The 11,320-nt window shown below is 44.2% G+C and overlaps 1 protein-coding gene across 3 annotated transcripts in view; it reads left to right on the forward strand.

Moving 5' to 3' along the window:
- The window catches only part of LOC139413911 (homeodomain interacting protein kinase 1b), a 67,179-nt gene that overhangs the window by 14,535 nt on the left and 41,324 nt on the right, over positions 1-11,320 (forward strand). For all 3 annotated transcript variants that reach the window (XM_071161763.1, XM_071161765.1, XM_071161766.1), the window contains exons 3-7: positions 2,861-3,052; positions 3,659-3,840; positions 6,212-6,335; positions 6,433-6,552; positions 9,617-9,703. In XM_071161763.1, the coding sequence (XP_071017864.1) occupies positions 2,861-3,052; positions 3,659-3,840; positions 6,212-6,335; positions 6,433-6,552; positions 9,617-9,703 (705 nt within the window). The remainder of the gene's footprint in view (positions 1-2,860; positions 3,053-3,658; positions 3,841-6,211; positions 6,336-6,432; positions 6,553-9,616; positions 9,704-11,320) is intronic.

Here is an 11,320-nt window from a genome sequence, read left to right on the forward strand (position 1 = left end):
ATCAGTCAATATGGGGAAAGAGATACCCTGTGTATTCTGAACCAGGATCAGGTATCAGTCAATATGAGGAGGGAGAAACCCTGTGTATTCTGGACCAGGATCAGGGATCAGTCAATATGAGGAGGGAGAAACCCTGTGTATTCTGGACCAGGATCAGGTATCAGTCAATATGTGGAGGGAGAAACCCTGTGTATTCTGGACCAGGATCAGGTATCAGTCAATATGGGGAGTGAGAAACCCTGTGTATTCTGGACCAGGATCAGGTATCAGTCAATATGTGGAGGGAGAAACCCTGTGTATTCTGGACCAGGATCAGTCAATATGAGGAGAGAGAAACCCTGTGTATTCTGGACCAGGATCAGTCAATATGAGGAGAGAGAAACCCTGTGTATTCTGGACCAGGATCAGTCAATATGAGGAGAGAGAAACCCTGTGTATTCTGGACCAGGATCAGGTATCAGTCAATATGAGGAGAGAGAAACCCTGTGTATTCTGGACCAGGATCAGTCAATATGAGGAGAGAGAAACCCTGTGTATTCTGGACCAGGATCAGGTATCAGTCAATATGGGGAGGGAGAAACCCTGTGTATTCTGGACCAGGATCAGTCAATATGTGCAGGGAGAAACCCTGTGTATTCTGGACCAGGATCAGGTATCAGTCAATATGAGGAGGGAGAAACCCTGTGTATTCTGAACCAGGATCAGTCAATATGTGCAGGGAGAAACCCTGTGTATTCTGAACCAGGATCAGTCAATATGGGGAGGGAGAAACCCTGTGTATTCTGGACCAGGATCAGGTATCAGTCAATATCGGAGGGAGAAACCCTGTGTATTTTGTACCAGGATCAGGTATCAGTCAATATGAGGAGGGAGAAACCCTGTGTATTCTGTACCAGGATCAGTCAATATGGGGAGGGAGAAACCCTGTGTATTCTGGACCAGGATCAGGTATCAGTCAATATCGGAGGGAGAAACCCTGTGTATTTTGTACCAGGATCAGGTATCAGTCAATATGAGGAGGGAGAAACCCTGTGTATTCTGAACCAGGATCAGTCAATATGTGCAGGGAGAAACCCTGTGTATTCTGAACCAGGATCAGTCAATATGGGGAGGGAGAAACCCTGTGTATTCTGGACCAGGATCAGGTATCAGTCAATATCGGAGGGAGAAACCCTGTGTATTTTGTACCAGGATCAGGTATCAGTCAATATGAGGAGGGAGAAACCCTGTGTATTCTGTACCAGGATCAGTCAATATGGGGAGGGAGAAACCCTGTGTATTCTGGACCAGGATCAGGTATCAGTCAATATGGGGAGGGAGAAACCCTGTGTATTCTGGACCAGGATCAGTCAATATGGGGAGGGAGAAACCCTGTGTATTCTGGACCAGGATCAGGTATCAGTCAATATGGGAGGGAGAAACCCTGTGTATTCTGGACCAGGATCAGGTATCAGTCAATATGAGGAGGGAGAAACCCTGTGTATTCTGGACCAGGATCAGTCAATATGTGGAGCGAGAAACCCAGTGTAATCTGTACCAGGATCAGGTATCAGTCAATATGGGGAGGGAGAAACCCTGTGTATTCTGAACCAGGATCAGTCAATATGGGGAGGGAGAAACCCTGTGTATTCTGGACCAGGATCAGGTATCAGCCAATATGGGAGGGAGAAACCCTGGGTATTCTGGACCAGGATCAGGTATCAGTCAATATGGGAGGGAGAAACCCTGTGTATTCTGGACCGGGATCAGGTATCAGTCAATATGGGGAGGGAGAAACCCTGGGTATTCTGGACCAGGATCAGGTATCAGTCAATATTTCGAGGGAGAAACCCTGTGTATTCTGGACCAGGATCAGGTATCAGTCATTATGGGAGGGAGAAACCCTGTGTATTCTGAACCAGGATCAGGGAACAACGGTTGTATACGAGACGCCACACAGGAAGTTATGACCGCTCTGACATGTTACCATGGTAACCCCATTACCACCAGACAAAATGCTGACGGGCACCGTATCTGTATCGGCTGGGAATGAAAGGTGAACATTATATTAGCAGAACACTGCTTCTTTCTATGGTATTACGTAAAGGGTTGTTTATTCCACATGGACCTGTTACTCCAGTTGAACATTATTTATAAAAAACAAAACGTAGTTTACTCTGGAGGCTACTGACCCGAAGTTTCCTCCGGGGATCTTATCTTATACATCTATCTGCCTGTAGTTACTGAGCTCAACCTGCAGGAAGTTTGTTAGTTGTGACTGAGTGGAGAGGAAACCGCTGTGGGCGAGGTTCTGACAGAGGGGTGTGTCTTGGTGGTGGCAAGGACACACCCACATCAAACCACACCCCCAAGCCAACTCTTGTTTGGCTTCTGTCACGGCCGCCAGCATTTCTTGAAGAGCAAGCCAAAAGAAACGAGGCCGAATCAGCGGGTGTAGTTCCTCTTTAAACTCCTCCTGTCATTACCATATGCAAGCACGAGACCAGGGCGAAGTCCCAATTCATCTTTCCTTCCTCCCTACGTTGTTAACTTTTCCTTCACTGATTTGAAAGGAAATAACTGGTATAAAAAAAATATGGGGTAATGCCCCACTAACCCATGCCTCCACCAATCCAATGCTTTTTAGATTTGTGTGAAGTATTGACTGAGTGCACACTTCAGGAGAAATGAGATGTTATTGGGACGCACCTACTTCTATAATAGATAGGACTGACTGTTTAGTATGTTGAGGTACTAGATCAATTTAATTGATAGATTATCTATTGGCTTTCAAGATGAAATTCAAGCTCAACTTGAGCTAGACTATGACTAAAATGTACAGAACTAGAGTGTCAAGGTTTGTCATTCTGTCTGTTCCCAGGTGGGCATCCTGAACCGTCTGAGCGCGGAGAACGCCGACGAGTTTAACTTTGTGCGTTCCTACGAGTGTTTCCAACACAAAGGTCACACCTGCCTGGTGTTCGAGATGCTGGAGCAGAACCTGTATGACTTCCTGAAGCACAGCAAGTTCAGCCCCTTGCCGCTACAACACATCAGACCCATACTGCAACAGGTGACAGTACAATACAACTTTATTGACACAGAGACAATGTGACAATTACCTGGTGCTTATTCTGAACGAGTCATTTGTTACATATTAACCTGTTACCTGGCTATTACCTTATCATACATTGTACTCAAATAACTCTCCAAAACAACTCAATTGCATGTTACCTTACTTGATCTGTGTGTCAGCCTTAATAGGTGTTTGTGTCTTTAAATTGTCATTAAAGTCCTAGTAAAATGTTCTTTGAAAAGAGTGAACCCGTCAGTGTCCATAGCTGGCACACAGCTGTTTAACCCGTCAGTGTCCATAGCTGGCACACAGCTGTTTAACCCTTCAGTGTCCATAGCTGGCACACAGCTGTTTAACCCTTCAGTGTCCATAGCTGGCACACAGCTGTTTAACCCTTCAGTGTCCTTAGCTGGCACACAGCTGTTTAACCCTTCAGTGTCCATAGCTGGCACACAGCTGTTTAACCCTTCAGTGTCCATAGCTGGCACACAGCTGTTTAACCCTTCAGTGTCCATAGCTGGCACACAGCTGTTTAACCCTTCAGTGTCCATAGCTGGCACACAGCTGTTTAACTCTTCAGTGCTACGTCTATTTCCCCACCAGGTGGCGACGGCGCTGATGAAGTTGAAGTCTCTGGGTCTGATCCATGCTGACCTGAAGCCAGAGAACATCATGCTGGTGGATCCACTCAGACAGCCCTACAGGGTCAAGGTCATCGACTTCGGCTCAGCCTCACACGTCTCCAAGGCTGTCTGCTCAACGTACCTGCAGTCACGATACTACAGGTAGATTCACCTGTTTTTACACCTCATATTGGGGTTTTCTTTGCAGGTGTGTGTGTGTGACACAGCATGTTTGCATCAGTGAGTAATAGCTGGTACAGGTGTATATAACATGATGACTGGTACAGGTATATATAACATGATGACTGGTACAGGTGTATGTATATAACATGATGACTGGTACAGGTGCATATAACATGATGACTGGTACAGGTATTTATAACATGATGACTGGTACAGGTGTATGTATATAACACGATGACTGGTACAGGTATATATAACATGATGACTGGTACAGGTGCATATAACATGATGACTGGTACAGGTGTATATACACCTGTTCTGATCAGTTGATATTTTAAGTGTAGTGTATAGTGTAGTTTGTGTCCAATGGGTTGAGGCTGGCTGCCATCGTGATCGCCCTTAAGTCAGTAATACACCCTATTACCCATGTAATAACATGACATGACATAACATGATGACTGGTACAGGTATACAGTGCCTTGCGAAAGTATTCGGCCCCCTTGAACTTTGCGACCTTTTGCCACATTTCAGGCTTCAAACATAAAGATATAAAACTGTATTTTTTTGTGAAGAATCAACAACAAGTGGGACACAATCATGAAGTGGAACGACATTTATTGGATATTTCAAACTTTTTTAACAAATCAAAAACTGAAAAATTGGGCGTGCAAAATTATTCAGCCCCCTTAAGTTAATACTTTGTAGCGCCACCTTTTGCTGCGATTACAGCTGTAAGTCGCTTGGGGTATGTCTCTATCAGTTTTGCACATCAAGAGACTGAAATTTTTTCCCATTCCTCCTTGCAAAACAGCTCGAGCTCAGTGAGGTTGGATGGAGAGCATTTGTGAACAGCAGTTTTCAGTTCTTTCCACAGATTCTCGATTGGATTCAGGTCTGGACTTTGACTTGGCCATTCTAACACCTGGATATGTTTATTTTTGAACCATTCCATTGTAGATTTTGCTTTATGTTTTGGATCATTGTCTTGTTGGAAGACAAATCTCCGTCCCAGTCTCAGGTCTTTTGCAGACTCCATCAGGTTTTCTTCCAGAATGGTCCTGTATTTGGCTCCATCCATCTTCCCATCAATTCTAACCATCTTCCCTGTCCCTGCTGAAGAAAAGCAGGCCCAAACCATGATGCTGCCACCACCATGTTTGACAGTGGGTATGGTGTGTTCAGGGTGATGAGCTGTGTTGCTTTTACGCCAAACATAACGTTTTGCATTGTTGCCAAAAAGTTACATTTTGGTTTCATCTGACCAGAGCACCTTCTTCCACATGTTTGGTGTGTCTCCCAGGTGGCTTGTGGCAAACTTTAAACAACACTTTTTATGGATATCTTTAAGAAATGGCTTTCTTCTTGCCACTCTTCCATAAAGGCCAGATTTGTGCAATATACAACTGATTGTTGTCCTATGGACAGAGTCTCCCACCTCAGCTGTAGATCTCTGCAGTTCATCCAGAGTGATCATGGGCCTCTTGGCTGCATCTCTGATCAGTCTTCTCCTTGTATGAGCTGAAAGTTTAGAGGGACGGCCAGGTCTTGGTAGATTTGCAGTGGTCTGATACTCCTTCCATTTCAATATTATCGCTTGCACAGTGCTCCTTGGGATGTTTAAAGCTTGGGAAATCTTTTTGTATCCAAATCCGGCTTTAAACTTCTTCACAACAGTATCTCGGACCTGCCTGGTGTGTTCCTTGTTCTTCATGATGCTCTCTGCGCTTTTAACGGACCTCTGAGACTATCACAGTGCAGGTGCATTTATACGGAGACTTGATTACACACAGGTGGATTGTATTTATCATCATTAGTCATTTAGGTCAACATTGGATCATTCAGAGATCCTCACTGAACTTCTGGAGAGAGTTTGCTGCACTGAAAGTAAAGGGGCTGAATAATTTTGCACGTCCAATTTTTCAGTTTTTGATTTGTTAAAAAAGTTTGAAATATCCAATAAATGTCGTTCCACTTCATTATTGTGTCCCACTTGTTGTTGATTCTTCACAAAAAAATACAGTTTTATATCTTTATGTTTGAAGCCTGAAATGTGGCAAAAGGTCGCAAAGTTCAAGGGGGCCGAATACTTTCGCAAGGCACTGTATAACATGATGACTGGTACAGGTGTATATGACATGATGACTGGTACAGGTGTATATGACATGATGACTGGTACAGGTGAACCAGACTTTACAAGTAAGTCATTCCATCCACCGGTGAGAATCTGAGACTACAGAGAAAACACAGGTGGTTATTTCACAACAGTTGAACACTTTCCCAATATACTGTTTCATACTAAGTGTGTGAGCATGTTACCTGTGTTGTTGTTGACGTGTTTTCGTTCTTTCAGGGCTCCAGAGATCATCCTGGGCTTGCCGTTCTGTGAGGCTATAGATATGTGGTCTCTGGGCTGCGTTATAGCTGAGCTGTTCCTGGGGTGGCCCCTGTACCCCGGGGCCTCGGAGTACGACCAGGTAGGAACCACACAACCACACCGAGACACGTTTATTTTATCTTAAAACTGTTATGATGCTATGATCTAACATGTCCCCTCCTGTCCTCGTCCGCTAGATCCGGTACATCTCCCAGACCCAGGGCCTGCCTGCAGAGTACCTGCTGAGTGCCGGCACCAAGACAAGCCGCTTCTTCAAGAGAGGACCTGACTCCAGCTACCCCGTCTGGAGAATCAAGGTATCGACTCAATTCCAGTACACGACACACCGACATCACGCACGGATGCGCGCCATCACTCTCCTTCTTGGTCAAATAGCTCGTACACAGGCCCGGAGGTGTGTTGGGTTATTGTCCTGTTGAAAAACAAATGATAGTCCCACTAAGTGCAGACCAGATGTGATGGAGCATTGCTGTGCCAGCCATGCTGGTTAAGTGTGCCTTGAATTCTAAATAAATCATTGACAGTGTCACCAGCAAAGCACCCCCACACCATCACACCTCCTCCTCCATGCTTCACGGTGAGAACCACACATGCAGAGATCATCTGTTCACCGACTCTGTTTCTCACAAAAGACACTGCAGTTGGAACTAAAAATCTCAAATTTAGACTCATCAGACCAAAGGACAGATTTCCACCGGTCTAATGTCCATTGCTCGTGTTTCTTGGCCCAAGCCAGTCTTTTCTTCTTATTGGTGTCCTTTAGTGGTGGTTTCCTTGCAGCAATTAGACCATGAAGGCCTGATTCACCCAGTCTCCTCGGAACAGTTGATGTTGAGATGTGTCTGTTACTTGAACTCCGTGAAGCATTTATTTGGGCTGCAATTTCTGAGGCTGGTAACTCGAATGAACTTATCCTCGGCAGCAGAGGTAACTCTGGGTCTTCCTTTCCTGTGGCGGTCCTCATGAGAGCCAGTTATCTCTAATGAACTTATTCTCTGCAGCAGAGGTAACTCTGGGTCTTCCTTTCCTGTGGCAGTCCTCATGAGAGCCAGTTAACTCTAATGAACTTATTCTCTGCAGCAGAGGTAACTCTGGGTCTTCCTTTCCTGTGGTGGTCCTCATGAGAGACAGTTTCATCATAATGCTTGATGGTTTTTGCAACTGCATTTGAAGAAATTTTAAAAGTTCTTGAAATGTTCCGTATTGACTGACCTTCATGTCTTAGAGTGATAATGGACTGTCGTTTCTCTTTGCTTATATGAGCTGTTCTTGCTATAATATGGACTTGGTCTTTCACCAAATAGGGCTATCTTCTGTATACCACCACTACCTTGTCGCAGAGCCCTGGTTATCAGTAGTGTACTACAGAGCCCTGGTTATCAGTAGTGTACTACAGAGCCCTGGTTAACAGTAGTGTACTTCAGAGCCCTGGTTAACAGTAGTGTACTACAGAGCCCTGGTTAACAGTAGTGTACTACAGAGCCCTGGTTAACAGTAGTGTACTTCAGAGCCCTGGTTAACAGTAGTGTACTACAGAGCCCTGGTTATCAGTAGTGTACTACAGAGCCCTGGTTAACAGTAGTGTACTTCAGAGCCCTGGTTAACAGTAGTGTACTACAGAGCCCTGGTTAACAGTAGTGTACTACAGAGCCCTGGTTAACAGTAGTGTACTTCAGAGCCCTGGTTAACAGTAGTGTACTTCAGAGCCCTGGTTAACAGTAGTGTACTACAGAGCCCTGGTTAACAGTAGTGTACTACAGAGCCCTGGTTAACAGTAGTGTACTACAGAGCCCTGGTTAACAGTAGTGTACTACAGAGCCCTGGTTAACAGTAGTGTACTACAGAGCCCTGGTTAACAGTAGTGTACTTCAGAGCCCTGGTTATCAGTAGTGTACTTCAGAGCCCTGGTTAACAGTAGTGTACTTCAGAGCCCTGGTTAACAGTAGTGTACTACAGAGCCCTGGTTAACAGTAGTGTACTACAGAGCCCTGGTTAACAGTTGTGTACTGGTTAACAGTAGTGTACTACAGAGCTCTGGTTAACAGTAGTGTACTACAGAGCCCTGGTTAACAGTAGTGTACTACAGAGCCCTGGTTAACAGTAGTGTACTACAGAGCCCTGGTTAACAGTAGTGTACAACAGAGCCCTGGTTAACAGTAGTGTAGTACAGAGCCCTGGTTAACAGTAGTGTACTACAGAGCCCTGGTTAACAGTAGTGTACTACAGAGCCCTGGTTAACAGTAGTGTACAACAGAGCCCTGGTTAACAGTAGTGTACTACAGAGCCCTGGTTAACAGTAGTGTACTACAGAGCCCTGGTTAACAGTAGTGTACTACAGAGCCCTGGTTAACAGTAGTGTACTTCAGAGCCCTGGTTAACAGTAGTGTACTACAGAGCCCTGGTTAACAGTAGTGTACTACAGAGCCCTGGTTAACAGTAGTGTACTTCAGAGCCCTGGTTAACAGTAGTGTACTACAGAGCCCTGGTTAACAGTAGTGTACTACAGAGCCCTGGTTAACAGTAGTGTACTTCAGAGCCCTGGTTAACAGTAGTGTACTAGAGAGCCCTGGTTAACAGTAGTGTACTTCAGAGCCCTGGTTAACAGTAGTGTACTACAGAGCCCTGGTTAACAGTAGTGTACTTCAGAGCCCTGGTTAACAGTAGTGTACTACAGAGCCCTGGTTAACAGTAGTGTACTTCAGAGCCCTGGTTAACAGTAGTGTACTACAGAGCCCAGGTTAACAGTAGTGTACTTCAGAGCCCAGGTTAACAGTAGTGTACTACAGAGCCCTGGTTAACAGTAGTGTACTTCAGAGCCCTGGTTAACAGTAGTGTACTACAGAGCCCTGGTTAACAGTAGTGTACTACAGAGCCCTGGTTAACAGTAGTGTACTTCAGAGCCCTGGTTAACAGTAGTGTACTTCAGAGCCCTGGTTAACAGTAGTGTACTTCAGAGCCCTGGTTAACAGTAGTGTACTACAGAGCCCTGGTTAACAGTAGTGTACTACAGAGCCCTGGTTAACAGTAGTGTACTACAGAGCCCTGGTTAACAGTAGTGTACTACAGAGCCCTGGTTAACAGTAGTGTACTTCAGAGCCCTGGTTAACAGTAGTGCACTACAGAGCCCTGGTTAACAGTACTATATTGGGAACAGGTTGCCATTTTGGAAGCTCACCTAGTCGTTCTTGCCAGAATCAGCACATCTCAACACACTGCTGTGAACAGGGTTTTTAGTGGGGTTCGTGGGCAGACAGAAACCTACGTTTTTCCTGGGCACTTCCTTATAAGTTTTTATTGAATCAGTATATAGTTTTTGGTGACGACAACAAGTGTAACGTTCCTGGTGTGTCTGTTCAATAGGCCCCTTCGGACCACGAGGCTGAGATGGGCATCAAGTCCAAGGAGGCTCGTAAATACATCTTCAACTGTCTGGACGACATGATGCAGGTTGGTTAAGCTATGTGGCGTCATCTAGTATGTCACGTTTATGTTTATAAACCCCCTTTTTACATTCGCCATTTTTATTTTTTATTTTACTTAATCTTTATTTAATCAGGTTAGTCTCGTTGAGATATAAAAAAAATATATATATTTTTTTTTTTTTAACGAGAAACCAAACAACAAAGCAGGTCTGAAGAGTTGGTGAGGTAACTTTGTTCAACAAGACTTTCAACTCGGGATAACCGATAATCGCGAAAGTGGCTCAGCTTTTCGCTAGGTTAATTTCCATTAGCAACGTGTCCTTCAGAACTACTAACCTGCTACCGGGGCACGCTAACTCACGGCTAACTCCACTCACCCTGAAGGAAGTGTCTGAGCCGCGAGTTGAGGACCACAATCCATCCCTGTCGGAAAGATTGCGTCGTCATCCTCTTCATTTTGAAGAAAGATGATCGATTTTTACATATTTAATTAATCAAATGGTTTTTGTTCGTTTTTTTTCTCTGTGTAATTTAAAAAATATATACACTTTAATTTTGAGTGTGACTCCAAATCCAGACCTCCATGGGTTGATAAATTTGATTTCCATTGATAATTTTTGTGTGATTTTGTGGTCAGCAACATTCAACTATGTAAAGAAAAAAGTATTTAATAAGAATATTTCATTCATTCAGATCTAGGATGTGTTATTTTAGTGTTCCCTTTATTTTTTTTGGAACAGTGTAGATCCATCAACACCTCCCCCATAAGCATTCCTGTCTCTTCTATTGAAGTTATATCCTTGTATTGCTACTGCTGGAGCATTGAATGAAAGCTCTAAGTGAGTTTCAGTGTATATTAAAATACCATTTACTAATGATGGGATGACATTTAAAAGTTCCGGAAAACATTTATATGATTTTATAAAATGATTTTATTGATATGAGTGGAGGAAAAAGGTGCTCTGTGCATGGATAAGCACAGTACACCAAAGACGGCATTAAATGATAAAATAGTACAATAAAGACTACACTTTTTAAAAGCCTAGTTCACACCGTAGCCTGCTGAGTTTGCAAGAATTAAAACGTGGTACTGACTCGCCGATGGGGTTGACGGTTCCCAGTGTTGTCTTAGTGAAGAGTTCGCAATTCACGCGCAGTTAAAAGACAACCGGTATCCACCGTCGAGGTACGGAGGAAGCCTGAGCTGCAATGTGAAGCTAACTGAAGCTGGCTAGCTTTATAAAAGCCTGACTAGATCTGGCTTGCTTCGTAGTATACCACTGGACTAGTATTTTGAAAACAAAGTTGTCACAAAGTGCTTAACAGATACCCAGCCGAAAACCCCAAAGTGCTTAACAGATACCCAGCTGAAAACCCCAAAGAGCAAGCAATGCAGAGGCAATACAGAGGCAGAAGCACACACAGTGGCCAGGAAAAATTCCCTTACAAGGCAAGAAATGATGAAGAAACCTAGAGAGGAACCAGGCTCTTTTATTTTTTAACTAGGCAAGTCAGTTAAGAACAATTTCTTATTTTCAATGACGGCCTAGGAACAGTGGGTTTACTGCCTGTTCAGGGGCAGAACGACAGATTTGTACCTTGTCGGCTCGAGGATTCGATCTTGCACCCTTTCGGTTACTAG

Source organism: Oncorhynchus clarkii, chromosome 7 (genome assembly GCF_045791955.1).
Source record: "Oncorhynchus clarkii lewisi isolate Uvic-CL-2024 chromosome 7, UVic_Ocla_1.0, whole genome shotgun sequence".
NCBI classification, from domain to species: Eukaryota; Metazoa; Chordata; class Actinopteri; order Salmoniformes; family Salmonidae; genus Oncorhynchus; species Oncorhynchus clarkii.